At 39.0% G+C, this 17,602-nt stretch overlaps 1 protein-coding gene across 1 annotated transcript in view; it reads left to right on the top strand.

Moving 5' to 3' along the window:
• glceb (glucuronic acid epimerase b) overlaps positions 1-17,602 on the top strand; it is a 68,787-nt gene that overhangs the window by 29,643 nt on the left and 21,542 nt on the right. The window contains exons 2-3 of the mRNA XM_084353274.1: positions 604-718; positions 10,853-11,382. Of these exons, the coding sequence (XP_084209400.1) occupies positions 10,866-11,382 (517 nt within the window). The 5' untranslated portion in view covers positions 604-718; positions 10,853-10,865. The remainder of the gene's footprint in view (positions 1-603; positions 719-10,852; positions 11,383-17,602) is intronic.

The following is a 17,602-nucleotide window of genomic DNA, read 5'->3' as shown; positions in this document are numbered from 1 at the left end:
TCAAGCTTGCTCAAGGACAGTGCTATATTGATTTCCTTATTTATTTTGAATTGCCTAAGCCTGTCAAAATGGCCGAAAGCTCGGCTTGCACATTGTATCTGCCAAAAGGAAATGTTCAATCAGATGTATGTAAATACTATGGATTCCAAACTAAAAGACAACAGGGAGATGAAGTTAACACCATTTATTTATCCTTTTTTTGTGCAGGAAGACCATATGAGCTGTAATTTCTGTAAGATAGAAATTTCTGTAATGTATAAGAAACTTGTTTAAGATTCTTTGATTGTTTTTCCACAAAAAAGGATATGTGTCATATCTGTGATGCAAGAAAAATATTTGTTTCCTAACAAATTATAAAGATAGTTTTTCCAGTATGTGTTAGTGCAATTTTATTTTTTTCTTTCAAAGTTTTAAGAATATGTATAGGAAAACAAGCCCTCCAAAATTGAAACGGCATGAGCAAATCCCGTAAATGAAATATGTGCATTTCTGTGTCTGAATATCAACCATACAAAATCAAATTTGTATGTATGTTTATGTACCTTTCATAGATGCATTTAAGCCACAATAATTGAATTCCTCTTTCTCCTCTTTCATGTATAGGTGGTGAAGGAACTGTGAGCAGAAAGGATCAGAAGAACCAGCTGTGGAATGACTCTGTGGTGAATGTCAACAGGATGTGCAGCCATTTGGTCGTTTCTTTGTGAATGGATTAGAGGTCAGTATCAATATCTTTACAGTTCTCATTTCAGGACAACATACATCTATGTTCAAGGGTCTCTAGTTCCAATTATTGTACACAGAATCATGACCGAGCTGAAACATTGTGTATTTTTGTTTTATAGAATTAACTAACACACTATATGTGCTCTACGTTCACTTCTGCATGCCAATTTGTGCAGACGTGCAAATTGAATCCTATATTTCTGCATGCTCTTATTTCTACTGTGAACTGTAGAACTGTTCTACTGTGGCCAGTCTTGCTTGTATGATGAAATGATTAAGCTTAGCTGTTACCCCCTAAGTCCCCTGCATCCCTCCTGTTGTCACCACTGAATCATCTTTGATAGCATAAGGAAAGCTGGAGCTCTTTGAACTAACTGTGGGCTCATTAGGTTGTATAACACGGATAATTGTGTGTCTGCATGAAGAAAAACTGCTGGACTTGAAACACCGACGCACCCCCATACAGCACTGCTATAATCTCTGGATAATGGCACACTTCAGTCCATGGGTAATATTTGAGACAGTTATGTCACATGGACTGTGATATAATCATTTTTGTATTTCAAAACATCAACCAGGCATTTGCTATACAGCAGTGTTTGTTGCATAATCGTCAACGTTTAGTTGTACAATTTGTTCCATAAACACATTATTAAAAGTAATTCTGATGTTTACATGTTTCAGCGATGCTAATGGTGACATTTGGCCAGTCGCACAATTTGGCTGATGTGTTGTTTAATAAATATTAATAAGCTCACCAAGAAAAATTAGAGGAGATGTTAATTGCAGAAAAAGGAAAAGGAGCCTGCTCAGTTTTTACCCAGAAGATGTGGAATGACTTTGGATTCCAAAATGTTACAAGCTTGGCATTCCTTACTCTCCCTGTAAAGGAAAGTGTGTAAATGACTTCTAATAAGAAAATATTTTAATTTTTTGTGTTGTTTATGTTTTCATTTCACACTTTGCTTAATAGTTCTTAAAATGATTAGGCTCCTGCCTATGTCATTAACTGACAGAAACATGAGAGGCAGTGTCATTTGGACCTAGAAAGTAGCAACATCCGATAAGATCATACATGCAGCCCTGATTACCAGGACGCTGTGCAAAACAAACAAGAACAGATTGTGCTAATTTGTCTAATGTGATTAATTAGGATCGGACCTGAGTCCTCAACCCATAGCGTTGGTATTTGACAGCCTCAAGATGAGACTGAGAAATCAACCATCTCTCACCAGAATCCCTTTGAAAGTTTGCAGCCATGGTGTGGCTTTATCCACAATCAGTGAATGTATAATGCCAGAGAACATAGCTCTCTCTCTCTCTCTGTTTCTTAGTCTGCAGAGGTTGTGTGTTTGACTGTAGACCTGATGAGAAGAGTGAGGGGAGATTGTCAACCAGTTAATCATCCGATGATAGCGCTGTTTTTTTTTTTTTAAGAAGAATAAAAATCCAAATATCGCCATATACACTTTGACGCTAGACAATTGTTTTATGTTTTCCCCCATCAACGTCATTGCTTTTTGTAAATATATACTTACACTGAATTTAATGCCAGCAAGAAGTTCCAAACAAGTTTGGACAGGAGCAAAAAAAAGACGTTCCACAGGTAAACAGGTTCATTGGTAACAGGTAATAGTCATGATTGGCTATGAAAGGAGCATCTTTGAAAGGGTCAGTCATTCACAAGCAAGGATGGGGCAAGGTTCACCACTTTCTGAAACACATGATTGTGTAAAGGATATTACTACATGGGCTCAGGAATGTCAGGATCAGGATATAAGGCTGATATTGGTCACATAGAACACCAACGTTGCGCTTAAAATGAGTGAGTCTAGAGAGTCTGTGCTTCACTCAGTTCGCTGATTACACTTCAACACAGACGTATGTGTTATTGCTAAGTTCTTTCTAAAACCGAGCCGGAACACTTAGAAAAAGCAATTACATCCCAAATCCACGATTGGTGTCCAGATTCTTGTTTTAGCACTAGTAGATCATGTGCTTTAAATCCTACCAAAGCGTGATTAGTTTCTTCACTTTTAAATCCTTTGTTCCTTTTTTAGCTTTTAGCATCCTAGAAACATCATCTCTGTTCTCGAGATCCCAATTTGTTTCTTTGATGTTGTAGGACAAGCAGCTGGCATGACCTGCCTCTAAAATAATGCTTAAAGGTCCTGTTTATGTATTTTTTTCACTTGTCTCCCCCTCCATTTGATTAGGAGTTTGCTTAATCCCTCAGTAGGGCTCAGTTATAAGCTTTCTGGTAATGACCTGCTTAATCCTCCTACTGGAGATAAAACACAGAGGCGCATTAACTTCAAAGCAGTTTACTCACTTCTCGGCTGCCTCTAAACAAAGCTTTATTATTGAGCTGTGCTGCTGGTCTGTTGTTTTGGTGTAGGTTTGTCTGTCCGTTGGCCATACCTTATTTACTGGCCTGGAAAAACACCACGGTTTTACAGTTTCATGGTGACCAGATACACTTCAGTATTTTTGTTATTTATCAAGAAAACATTTTCTGATTTGTTATCTTATTCAGGGTTTTGGGGCTGTTGGCCGATGAAACAAGATGTGTACATGCCACATTGGGCTTTAGAAAGCAGCATTTTTTTCTCTATTTTCTGGCGTTTTTTTCTAAACAATTAATCTACTAATCGTGAAGATATTTTGAAGATTAATTTGTTATGAAAACAATTGCTGCTTGTAGCCATGCTGCCATTTGGTGAATTTCGGTACTTCATTTTAAAAACAACCATTATGACATATCTACTGGCTGTGCTGTGGTGTCAGGCAGACATAGGCAACAGTACAACCGGCAGTTTTCCTTAAAGCGAGTCCCCAGTGCTGCCTCATGAATATGCAGACCTCTGTGCTCGCTGTGGCTGCAGTTCTGAGGTTTCAGCTGCAGTCAGAGAGAAACAGAGAGAGAGAGGGCTGAAGACTCAGTGGCCAAGCTGAAACAGGTAACCGCACATTCTGCACTTGTTCTGGTTAGTAAGTGTACTTTACCAACAGATAAGTGCAGTTAGCCTGGCCTGCTTTATTTCTTACAACCTTGCCATATTACACAATCCCAAGTGATTTACAGTGTCACTCTGTTAAAAGTCAGTTATCTAACGGCTATATAACTGACCTCAGATCAGTTTCTGCTTTGATATTTGTGACTTGAAAGAAGTGCTTTTTTTTTTTTTTTTTATGAAAATCGATTGAAATGAACATTGGATTTCAATTCTAATCAAAAGCAGGATCTGTGATGGAGCTGTATAATAACATGTGTTGCGATTATTTTGACAGATGCTGCAATTATGATATGATTCACAATAAATGTGATGGTCATTTTTGCATCACAATTTTCATTTTCACTGAATGACATTTGTGATATTTGTTGACACAATGTGTCCATCTTTTTAAAGAAGAAAATGACAGACATTTTAAAATGTAAATTACTGTTAGGGAATTAAACAAATGATCTATCGACCTTTCCAAATCGAGGTCTAACAATCGGGTTGTCACGTTCCTTCAAATCCATAATTCAATTTGTTTTTCCATTTTAAGGGCATGATTTGATTTAGTTTTCAATATACATTTCTTTTTGCAGGTCCCGTGTTTGGTTTCAATGATCGACTTTGAAAACAACATTTTGACACTCCTACAAACAATGACATGGTCATCAATGCAAAAAATGAATAAAAGAAATAATTGAAAATTGAATCGAATCTTCCCCTTAAAATCAAAAGTCAAATTGAATCGTGAATATGAAGAATGCTGGAAGGGATTGTTAACATATTTTGGTGAAAGGCTTTTTGTTGTTCACCAACACTTTGAATAGCGCCTTTAGATAACATATAATTGTCATTTCTTTGTGTACTTGAATACATAAAGAAACAAAATGCTATTCCCATAGCAGTGCAACAGAAGAAAAACAAGTCACCAATAAATACCTAAAAACATTAACCCATGTAACATAGAAACAGAACAATTAGCAGAACTGTATGTTAAAGGATAACTACCGTTTTTTACAACCTGGACCTTATTTCTAGCAAAATATATGGTCATTTACTCACCCAGATAACTTTGGTGTCATTTGAAGTCGTTCGGACGAAATTAGATCCAGCGTAGCGCCGATATATCCATATAATGCGAGTGACGGGGCAGCGACACACAGCCTCTGTTTAACGCATTATCTGCCACGAAACTAGTTCATTTCACCAATATTTTGTCATGATAAGCTAGCGCTATTCCCCTCTGAGTCCGGGCTCGTCCGTTATCAACATCCGGGGTCAAACTAGCAGTAGCAGCTACAGGTATACAAGCCGGCTGTCGTGGGTGCGCGCGCAGCTCAGAGACGACATCCTCCAGGTCAGAGGTAGTAGGTCAACCTACAGACCCCGGATGTTGACAATAGACGAGCCCGGACTCAGAGGGGAATAGCGCTAGCGTATCGTAACAAAATATTGGTGAAATGAACTAGTTTCGTGGCAGATAATGCTCATAAAGGCTGCGCTTCGGTGCCCCGTCAATCGCATTATATGGATATATCGGAGCTACACTGGATCTAATTTCGTCCGAACAACTTCAAATGACACCAAAGTTATCTGGGTGAGTAAATGATAATATATTTTGCTAGAAATAAGGTCCAGGTTGTAAAAAACGGTAGTTATCCTTTAAAGTGCAGGACTAGAATGTGAACGGGTCACAAAACAGAGATTTATGTAACTCTACTCGCATACTAAATGGTTGTGGGATTAAGATGCAGGGTATTTTTTTGCCTGTCAGTCATTGCCTTAAATTCATCCTGATGCCTCCACAGTATCATAATCAGGCTCGGAGCCACAACAGACACCCACAATACATATGCACACACACATACGCACACGCACGCACACACACCATCACAGCTCCACAGGAACTAACATGCCTCACAGCTTGAGCATAAGCTGATAATTTAGAGGCAGTCTCAGGCCCATACCTTACTTCACCCGTGGAGGAGAGCAGTGAAAATGTCAGGAGTTTAGTTGGGGATACAACACCTGCCCCTCACACATACACTGGGCCTCTGCTCCAATAGCTCCCTGAGGGTGGCTCACGAGCACTCAGCTTTTATTGCCATGATGACTGCCTGTGATTTTTGCACCAGAGGACCGCAGGAGAAGAAAAACATCTCTATTCACCCATCCCTATGCTCACTGCTGCAGCAGTTTTGACAAGTTGTAAACGTTGAACATTCTGCACCAGGGACTACGATGGAGATAAGCAGCTAGTTTGTTGTTTTAACAAGGTCACTGTTTTTTCACTGATTTGATTTCTCGAGTCTCTTTTGAAAATGCCTCACCCTCTCAACAACAAACACACACTATTAGTATGGTGTAGTATTAGACACCTGTTTGAATTTTCCCAGCCTTGTTACTGAGGATTTGAGGGATAAAGACATTCAAATATTTGCATATGTCAGGCAGAATTAAGACCCATAGTTTTAAGCCAGGGATCACTTGCAGCATATGATGAAACAACCATCAAGGCAATCAGAGATTCCTAATATGTTACAGTCCATCGCAGCCTGAAGGCAAAAGGCAAAGTCTAAAGCCTTTGATGCTCTGCAGGAGCAGCAAAATGCTGCATGGACCTCAGGAATTCAAGATGGTGAAGTTGCTCGTCTTGTCAGAATGTTAAGTCGATGTTTTCTCGAGCAGCTTAGAGCTGTCAGTGATATCATGTGGGATTATCAGAGAGAGATCGTTAAGCTTTTACAAAGTCAGATGTGATATCAGCAGCTTGTCATTGTTGGAACACTAGAGGTGTCTATTTTTGATGCCCTGGCGATTATTTTTGAAAACTGTTGCATAATGTAATGAGTGCCGCTAGGGCTGCAATTAATGAGTTCTTCAGAGCCGCAGGTGACATCTTCAGATGTCTTGTTTTGTCCAACCAAAACTCATGATATTCAGTTCATTATCACATAAAGGAAAGAAAAGAAGGGAATACTTATAAAGGAGAAGCTTGAACCAGTAAATGTTCGACATCTTTTGGCAAAAATGTATTTCTACTGGTCAACCAATCCATTGTTTAAGCCCTGTATACCACTTATGTAATATGTTCCCAGAGAGCTACAGCATAGAGCTAAAATTAGCCATTCACCATTAACAAAGTAAGGTTGTTTTGCAATAAATTACCTGTTTCCCCTAGTCTTTTTTTTTTTTGCATTAAGATGAACATAGCACAAAGTGTGACAGAACATGCGCCTTAATTATAACAACCATTTAATCAACGGAGAGGCGCAGAACATACAAACTTAGTGATGTGTTCAAGTGCAGCTTTTTGGCTGAGATAAATGAGGTGACGCAACAGTCAGCCTTCATCACAGCTAGTTCTTTGATGTCAGTTCGGTCTGTAGAGGCCACACACTTGATAAAGTCGCACATCTCCACATTTTATATCAAGCTTTCAGGGGTAAGTTGTTAGGTATCGTGTCCATAGTATAGAAGAGTTTTGTTCAACATTGTGTAAGCACAGAAACCTGGACAATGTTGCCATTATTTAATTACAAAACATCACAAATTGTTGTCATCAGTTTCTTTTAAGAAAATACTTGGCAGAGCCGAGAGCTGCTGTATTGAATAATGACTACAGTGTTTGGATTTCTGTTGTTGATAATTGTGTATTTCCTTACAAAAATGACAGACCTTGTGGTTTGTAAAACAGTAAGTAAAAGTATGCCAAAGCCTTCCAAGTGCCAAGTTTGACCAGTTATATGTATTCATGAAGAATGATACCATCATATAAAAAGTCGAAAAATTCTCTGTCTGTTATTTCAGGCACTTTTCAGTTTCCTGAGGCAGGACACTGGGAGCACATTGTTGCACACTGAAAAGCTGCTTTTGTCTTCCAGTGTCATTTTCATTAATCTGTCAAGCATGGAGGACTTTTATCCTCCGATAGGATTGTCTTCCACCTCCTGTCCAGTTGACATATTTTTATGTCGGTGTAGTTTTTCTTCCAGATCAAAACCATGTTATTATCAGAGGGATTATATCTAACACTTCCTGAGTGGAGCTGATAACCAGTGGATTACACCAAGGTCCATCCAGATCTTATAAACAAGTCCTCATACCTAGACTACAAAGAAAAAATGATATTCAGATATCCAACCTCTGTGGTCCATGACGGTTGGAGTTTAGGTAAATAAAACTAGGAGATTACCCCCCATTTTCTATTTCTAGTTCCATAACTGTGTCTTGAGTGAGTTCTGTCACATACTTGATAATCGCAAGAAGCCTCGCCTCGTATCACTCTCTGACAAGTAAAATTTCAAAAGTGTGTCATTTCATCATTCATTTTAATGTTGCAGAGTTTCATCTGCTACTCTTTTTAGAGCAAATAAAGTTTCAGTTTCTGGTTAGTTAAGATCTCCTCACTTCACAGTCTTCTATCTCTGCCCTCTTTTTCTTTTTCTCTTTCTCTTGTTTTTTCCAAGAAATGTCCGTCTTTCCGGAGCTACTTTCAATCGCAAAGCAAATGCTTATTTGTTTGTCTGATGTGGTTGAGACGGAGTATGACATCACCTGAATCAAAACATTTGTCATTTCTGATCCGTAAACAAACTCTGTCCTGTAATTTGCTCACCTGTGACATTATCTCCTCTTCCAGTCTGCTTGATGTTGCTGCATCAGGGTTTAAATCACGCTCATGAAATGGGACATGGCTTTAGACGAATCGTCTTGCAGTCGGCGTGAGGCATTAGGATGCTCTCCATGCTGTAGTGCTTAAGCCCATGTCTATCCACCTTGAGCCAGAACTCAACACGAGTGACGAATCACTATAAAAAGAGCCAATTATTTATAGTCTGTTCCCCGACAGGGCCGGCCCTACTTATCTTTCAGGGTGCAGTCCGCAGGCCTTCCGCCTCAGTATTGTCAGAGCTCCCGTCGGCCCAATCTTTCATCACTGCGCCAGGCTGACATTTCTCTAAATATCAATGATAGTTTTTATGTGTGGCAATAATTTATCAGGTGCAGTGATGCACCAAAGCCTTTCTTCCCCTCTGACTGGAAGAAAACAGCAAAAAGTTTCTAAAACTTTTCTCATGGAACAAAATGATTCATTTGTTTGTTAGATAGAAAGATGGCCTGCGTCTATTGAGTAGACACATCTCAACCCCTTTATTACACAGGCAGAGCCTATATTCAGTGTTTGGCTTTCAGAATTTTGCTGTCTTTATTTATAGGGAGGCTATTCTTCATTTCTGCAACTTGCACTCTCTCAACATTTGCCTGTTAAAGCACTCTGGAAGGGTCATCCAAGACATCTACTTTGTTCAAGAAGCTGCAAACACTGTAGTTTGACTGCAATGCTGGAGCACTTTGCTATTGCCCAATTACTGCACGTTAATTGAGCTGACCTTTAGTAGTGTCTAGTTTAAGCTGCGATATTGAAAGGATCTTGGGGAGTAATGATTTTCCTCCTCTCCTCCGTCTCTCATCAGACGACCCAACTCTGTCGTCACTGCAATAGTAAATTCTATGAGCAGTAAGCTGTAATTAGTGTGGAGGAGGAGAACTCCAGTATCTCTATTGATTTCTGCTGGCATTTGTAAAAATGCCTGATTCGTTCGGTGCATTGTTTGAGGTCATTCATACAGAATGTGGCAATCAGCAGAGCTATAAATAACACGGAAGTTTGTGCAATCTCAGTGCTGTTGACCTGCTATTGAATTCATTGCTGTGAGCAAGTCAAAGATCTTCAGTAACAAAAGTTGACCACAGTTCTGTGGTCAAGAGTGGTACATTTCTTGCTTGCCATTTAGCAAAGGTTAATATAAAGACAAGAAATGGGGGGAAACAGCTAGACTGGCTGTGTCCAAAATTCAAAATGTGCCTACCAGACTATCTTCCCAAAGCTCACTAATTAAAAAGTTACATTTCCTTTGGTTAGGCTTTTCATAGATATGAAAATGAAAATGTCTGGTTTAAGGTGGGTTATATGCATGATTATTTCTTAGCCAGGAGCTGTGACTTCCTCGAGGCTCTGCTCTTGGTCTAGCTGAGAAATAATCAAACAAATAAAAGAAGAACAATAAAAGAACAAATTGTTATTTTTTCCAACTTGTTTTTCTAAAAATTAAAAGATATAACATGTTAATTAATGGTCCTTAGAGGCTCTGGGTAGGCCGATTTCGTTACCTCTAGATAGAGCCAGGCTAGCAGTTGCTCTGTTTTCAGAATCTACAGTCCTGATTACCTTATTTAATGTATGTAATTGGTTGATAGGAATCCATTGACTTTTCACTGGGGTAGAAAATTAATCTTAGTGTCATTTTACATACACCTAAGTAACCAGGTTACAGTCAGCTTTCTCCACCGCTGATACTTTTGTAAACACCATGTAAACAAGAAACCCAGTTTCTGTTGGTGATTAAAGATTTTGTACAGCCAGAGATCTCCTTTAGAAAGCTGATGTCTTGGTCGTGTGTCTAATCAGCTTTTTAAATATACACTTGTGCGTGACAAAGTCTTCAGACAGGGACTCTTTCAACATAAATGCTGTGGTTTAAAAAAAGGAAAAGAAGATCATTACACATAGCAATGCATCCTTGTTTTGAAATAATTGTATTCAAAGTCACACTGATACTAAGGAGCCTCTAGATTAGTCTGCTTCCACTGCAAAACATTTGACTATTTGTCAAACTGCTCTGTGCACACACAGCCTGTCCTCACTGCACTGACAGATGAAGGATATCTTGTGAAGCCGTGGCTCCTTGTCAGAAGGAAAGGAGAAGTTGTATTACTGACCTGCTGCATATAAATTCAGATTTTACAGTAACCAGGTTAATACAGTTCACAGTAAAGTTCTCTCTGTAATCAGGTCTCTTGAGTGGCTGATTTGACCTTATGTTAAACACTGAATTTATGTCACTGCATTTAGATTTGCACATTTTTCAGCTGAGCCTTTGCTCTTTAAAAAGAAAGCAATTCAGTAGTATTTCACTGCAGGCTGCCAGTCCACAGTGCTGCAGTTGTAGGGTGTAAATTTCTTCCCATGTCGAAACCAGATGACTTGTTATTGGCCTGACGGTTCTCGACAAATCATCTATCATACATTCTTCTAATGGATCCCTTGTGTTTGTGTCATGCAGGCAAGTTGTGACCATGCGCTGCCTGGCTGCTCGGGTCAACTACAAGACCCTTATTGTCATCTGTGCCCTCTTCACACTCATCACTGTGTTGCTATGGAACCGCTGCTCAAGTGACACCTCCCTTCGCTTCCTGCCCCGAGCCGCCTTGGTGGCTCCGAGTCCAAAGGTGGGGGATGCAAGCATTAGCAGCCAACAACACCCTCCACAACCTCCAGAGCCCCCACCTGTTGTTGGGGTTGTCAGCGGGATCAAGTACGAAGAAATCGACTGCTTGATCAACGATGAATCTACTATCAAAGGCCGGCGAGAGGGTGGAGAGGTCTACTTGCCTTTCAGCTGGATGGAAAAATACTTTGAGGTGTACGGCAAAGTAGTGCAGTACGACGGCTACGACCGGTTTGAGTTCCAGCACAGCTACTCAAAGGTTTACACGCAGCGTGAGCCCTACCACCCCGACGGAGTCTTCATGTCATTTGAGGGATACAATGTGGAGGTCCGCGACCGTGTCAAGTGTATAAGTGGAGTGGAAGGTAAGACTTTTTATGAATTTTTCATCATAGCTCAGATCTTAAATTTCACACAGTTGTGCTTACAGTTTAACCCATGAAGACCTAGGGCGCTCTTAATGGCTTTAATGTTTATTAACAAATTACAATGTTTTTCTTCAGTCACATCTTGAAAATGAATACATCATCCAAAACCTGGTCTCATCGCATGACGGAGAAACACATCACAATTGGTCACAATGCATCTGAATGTCAATATTTTTCAGAACCCAACCCATGACTACTTAGTCCTTAGTACATTTGTAGATGTGCTCATGGGTCGGACCACAGCAATCTTTGAACTCGTCCTTCATTTTAATCTCAACTACAGACCTGGAAAGTTTCACGGCTGCATATTACGAGGTTTTGACGCTATTGTGGTGACAAATTCTGTCCATGGACAGAAATGGATCATTCCATACCAACTAATTTTCATGAATTTTCATGAGAAAAATCATCTATACTGTAAGCATCATTCAGGAGGATCCATGATATAAGCTCTCAATTTTCTTGGTGAGTTGGTATTGAATGACCCAATATTATCACCAGGTAAAGTAGTCAAACTTGCTTCTGTGTTAGCTTCTGCTACAATAGATGTCTCAGGAACACAGTGTTTTCATCTTTGTCACCTTTTGCATGTTTGCATAAAGACTTCGACTCTTTGCATCTGAAGAGCATTCACATTTTCCCAACAGCATCAAAAAATTACAAATGCAAATACACACAGTCAGTTTACATTTAAATAAGTTAATGACAGTTTCTGAAGCATGAAAGGGAAATTATCATTGAAAAGTAAATCTAAAGTAAATCACCAGTTCGTCCACACTCAATCTGTTGCATATGCATATTAGTAAAACAAAGATTTAGTGTATTGAGTCCAAAAACATACAACGTGCTGTGTATTTGATAATAAACTTTGATTAGCTTTGTGGGCGTTTTAATACACCCCACGTCACTGGGTGACGATATGATGATATGCTTAATGAGGTCTCTTTCAGCTGAGTGATGCATCGAAAATTCTATTTGATCTGTGAGAAAGTGAATCTAGACTTGATTTAACAAGATAGATCAGATTCCAAAAGTACCCGCCCAGTCTTTGCCACCCCATTCCCAGACACTATTAGCCTTTCTTGAACTGACTACCAAACATGATTTGTGTTCAAGTCAATTGAGAATCTATCTTCTTCTCACTCAGACATTATCTGTCAGCATTTCTTTGTATAGATATCTGTCTGATGAGTGAGTGTATCCCTCCCTGCTCCTTCACACTTTGAGTCAATCCTCAAAGTTGTTTTCTTTCCAAGGTTCCTTTTAAAATAATTACCAGGAAGGATCAATAGCTCATTTTAAAAGGCTATTAGTCCAAACCACATTGTCATCAATATAGTTCCGTGGCCCCACTCGCTTGAAGAAGTAGCCCTGTATACTCGCCTGAAATTACAAAATAGATATTCATTATTCTTCTTTTATTGTCAAACAGCTCGAGTCGCCACCAAAAAGAAAAAGATCATCATACCAGGAGCTCTAAATGTAGTGTTTGTTTTAAGTCCCTCAAATAGTTCCCTTATAAATTCAAACACATCAGTGTGATCAATGAAGATGATTGAAGTAGAATAGCTGTGATTCGTAGTTATTCGGCCACAGTCCTGAATCCTTTTCCATTCAAGAAGCAAGCTTTTGTTTTGTTGGGGAGATGCAATAAAAGATGATATATTCTCTGGCAAAGTGTCAGTTGCAGAGGTTAGCTTGATGAATAATGATAGCCAGAGTCTTAAGAGCAATTTGCCAGCGGTAAATAGGTATTTTTGCTGAGATGGATAATGCATTTTCCCACATTGGCATTTCTTCTTTTACATGGTGTTACAATCTGCTTTTCTGGTCTTCACACAAACAGAGGGACACACGGTAGTTTTCTTTGTAGTAAAATTGCAAGAAGCATTTGTTTCAATCCATCATACACTCTTCCAGAGGTTGTAATACTCACACGGATGCAAAGAATAATTAATTATGAGGAATGTTAGGAAGCCTGACACATTTAGTTGATTAAGCAATATACCGATATTATCATCGTGATATAAGGCTATACTAAATTATCTTTGATTTTGGATATCGTATCGTTACATGTTGTCTTTTCCTGGTTTTATTGATATAATATGTAGGGATTCAGCAATAAAATTATGAAAACAAGACATTTGTTATATATTTTGTTGAGTTGTGTACTTGCATTATCCCAAATGTTTCCAACAATGTTCAAACCCAGAGAAATCCATAAGTTTACTCAAGATAACAGTGCATCTTCATTGCTACTTCCAGGATAAGGAAATCGGTGGGAATAAACTTTACACAAACAAAACTTTAAAACATTACCTCATCTGTGAATATTTGTGCCTGAGTCATATTGGATAGATTTTCATCAGCAATGGTTGTTTAATGGTGTATACACCATTCATGTATTCACGCCTTATGCAGTGTTTATCCCCCCAAATAGCCAGATTACTGTACATTAGCTGTAAGCAAACTTTAGGAACCAACAGCACACACCAAGGGTGTGTGTCAGCGTGTTAAAGTTCAGGTCAACTCTCAGTTAATTCAGGACTCACCAGAGACTCCGGTTCTCTCTTTCCCTCCATTTTAAGCCAGCATTCCAAGTTAAAGTTTGTAAACACCCAACAAGGGAGGTCACCTCTGCAGATTACTGCTGCAGTCAGGTTGATAAACAGGAGAAAAGTTAATTCCTTTTTTTATCCTGAAAGTTCAAAAGTAATCTCTGAGCTCTCCTCCTGTCAGTAAACACCTCCGGATCATAGCAGAATCCGATGTGACTTGAGGTTTTTTCTTTCTCAGGAAGGTCAGGCTCTATACTGTACCTTTCTCTCTCTAGCCGACTCAGCTGAGCAGTGGCTCTCTTCCTTCACCACCCGGTCTTCCACACAACACTCGGCGAACATCTTTTATTTTGATAGAAAACCCCCTAGCCTTATGTGATACGTAATATTTGGTAAATTCAGAATACTACATAATTGATATGACTGTTCTGCTTGTTCTAACTTGCCGTCTCCATTAATCATTGTATCCACTTTATTGATGATTATTTATCAAACATTTTTTGAAAGTAGCAATACTCTTCCGTACAATATTGTCACAACATCAATATTGAGGTGTTTGGTCATAAACATTGATAAAAATATTTTTTGTTGTCCGGTGCTTTTGAGAATATTTTTCAGTTTATCAAGATATATACTGGGTATCACAATATAACCTAAAGATAGCACAATGTGTTTAAAGGTCATATCACTCAGACTGAATTAGTTCCAAGTTTGGTTGATTTTCAATAAATTGAATCATTTCATTTTTATGGTACTCATTACTTTTTATGCGTTCTGCAGGCCCATGTAAGGACATTTTAAGGTTAAACATTATTCTACATTTACCATAATTGGACCCTAGTACAACACATGTATGGGAGGGACCATATATATCGGAAAATGGGTCAGACGGCAATTGAGCCAAATCTGTTAGTACCTCTGGGCTAAGCAGCGGGGAGCCAAGTTATTCTCACTCCTATCTCCTGCAGAACGTTTCTTTTAGTACAGAACACAGGAAACGCATCTATACTCCCATACACACACACTTGCACTCACACACACACACACACAATTTACCAAGGTCCATTAATTAAGCCCAAGGCTTCTTGCTATTTAGCACTCCACATGCGCAAGCGTACAACCCTCTCTTCAACTTAGCATATTTTTATAGGTGAAAATAGCAGTTCATTAATTAGCCTGTCACAGTCTGAGGTACCGCAGGGCTTAAACAAGGTCATGGGGGCATTTCTCTCCCAACGCACCCTGCTGCCCATGAAAAAGTTATTTAACGGGACCCTCAGCAACATTCATTAAATGTTGTGATGGCTTTTACATCACTCAAGCTTCTGCCAACTTGTGTTGTAACTTGTGTCAGGAGTCACATATTCGTAGTACTGATATATCAAGCTCAAGCACTCACTCACTTCTTTAAACTGTGATACTATTGGGATGAGAAAATATATTTAGATTGAGAGAATTTCAGATAAAGTTGTCTTTGAATGCACATTTATGCTCTCAGTGTTGTTATTATTAGACTGAGTCATACAAACAGCACTTTTATGTGTTGTTACTTGTCACATCTCCTGCAAGGCTTGTGGTTTTATTTCAAGGGTTAGGAATTGAGGTCTCACTACTTCCATGAGACAAAGAACAAAAGTTGAGAATAAAGAAGCTCCGGCAGCCAGGACATTATCATTAGTGGAAGTAGTTAATCCTCTCTAACAACACCCTTAAATCCCGATCTGTCTCATTTTTTGTGTCTCTCGCTTTTTCTCGAACCGTCTTTATCTTCACTCCCTGCTCTATTGCAGACCACCATCACTTCAAACATTCACACAAACACACACAGGCACAGTCCTAAAACACACATTATATCGTTTTAAGTGCTTGATTAAACATGCACACTCTCATTTACACTGTTGGTGCAAACACATACCCGATAACTCTTAGCCTAACACCTGTGCAAACTCAGCCTGCTGACTAAGATGGATACAGTGCTTTCTAGTGAAGACACAGGTGGATGAAGCCTCTGAATTGAATCCAGGTCACCGTTGTTGTTGCAGCTAGGTTACAATGACTCCAAACCACAAATGAATTTGAACAGACAGCATTTCGATTCGAGCTCCATCTGTTTCATGTCAAAGATTAAATAAAATTGTGGTTGTTAGTTGTTGTGCAGGCAGGCTCTTATCATCTGTGCTTTTTCCCAACAGGCTTGGCGTATAATTACGCTTGTTCTAACAGCTGTTTGTCAGTTGTCTTCTGTTGAACACTTTATATCAGAAAGTGGTAAATCCAGCGAAAGAGGTATAGTATTATTCCCCCAAGGTGTTTCATGTTGTACCCATCCATAATGCAAATTTAAAAGGTGCATTAAGCTATTTTTGCCATGAGGAGGCAGAGAAACTACAAACAACCTCACAAAACCGATCCCTGATAGGGGGACCATTGGTCTTTGAAGTTGTTATTTATGGCAAATGTGTTAAAAATAGCTAACTTTACTTATACATCCAGCAGACACAGAGGAACATCTCACTGCTGCCATATTTGTGACTACCTAACATTTATCTGTCCACTGTAGAGAGCGGCAGGGACGACATACTTTTGTAGGCTAACCCAGAAGTTTGCATCGCCCTGGTTCCCTCGACAAGAAGCCTATGGGGTTTTTCATTTTATATTATTTTGAAAAATAAGCTCGGTGGCTCTTAGGCTATTGTTGTTTTTTTTGTCTGATGTGTTTTTAATGTGTTTGTATATTCTGTGCTATACCACAAATTGCCTCTCAGAGGACATTAAATGTTTTCTAAGTTCTAACACACGTTTATTATTATTACACATTTTATTCAGCAAGATAATCTGAACAAATGAACACCACTTTTATGATTATGAAGCATAAATGCTTTCAGCATAAATTTGGCTAAAGGCTAGAAACAAACTACATTACATTTGCCTACAATGTCACCATCCCTTAGCTTCTTACTATACACACATTACCACAAATATATCAATCTACGAACTGGAAAATAACAGCTACAATAGTTTTTAACTAGTGAGTAGATGAGTCACTGTGTTCAGCGTGATGAGGTTTAATTTTCCTGACAACTTCTATAGTCTTGCTTAGCCACTTGTTCGCAACCTCCTTTTTAAGACACATAAAGTCTTTTCTAATTCACACGTGGGGTTTTGACTGCCCTGACTGCCCTGGTTTTTATGTAGTTGAACAAAATGTAACTTGTGTTAACCACAGACCTTATTTAAAAAAACGTATTGACTTCAAGATGAGGGAACCAAAAGTACAAAAATGCTAACTTTTCCCACCAACTCCTGAGAACATGTGAGCCTTTAAGCTGCAACCTATTGAACTTTTTATACCAGTTTACTCTGGTGAGATTTTGCGTCGTTATTCTCGGTGGTTTAAACCCAACAACTGTTTCTTTCACATGGCACCTTTCAGTTATTTGGTTTAATCCAACCATGTACATTTTTTCGATCTTAATAATTCAACACAGTCTCATTTTTGACATGCTAGAGGTCAAAAATCTGATCTAAAAGGAGAACACAGCATTACAATAAGATGGTGTAGCACTTTGAGGCTTTATTAACTTCAGTAGTCTTAGAGT

This window comes from Pagrus pagrus, assembly GCF_965226575.1.
Source record: "Pagrus pagrus genome assembly, chromosome: 1".
NCBI lineage: Eukaryota > Metazoa > Chordata > Actinopteri > Spariformes > Sparidae > Pagrus > Pagrus pagrus.
The sequence above is the reverse complement of the archived record's forward strand: the minus strand, read 5'-3'. Positions and strand labels throughout refer to the sequence as shown.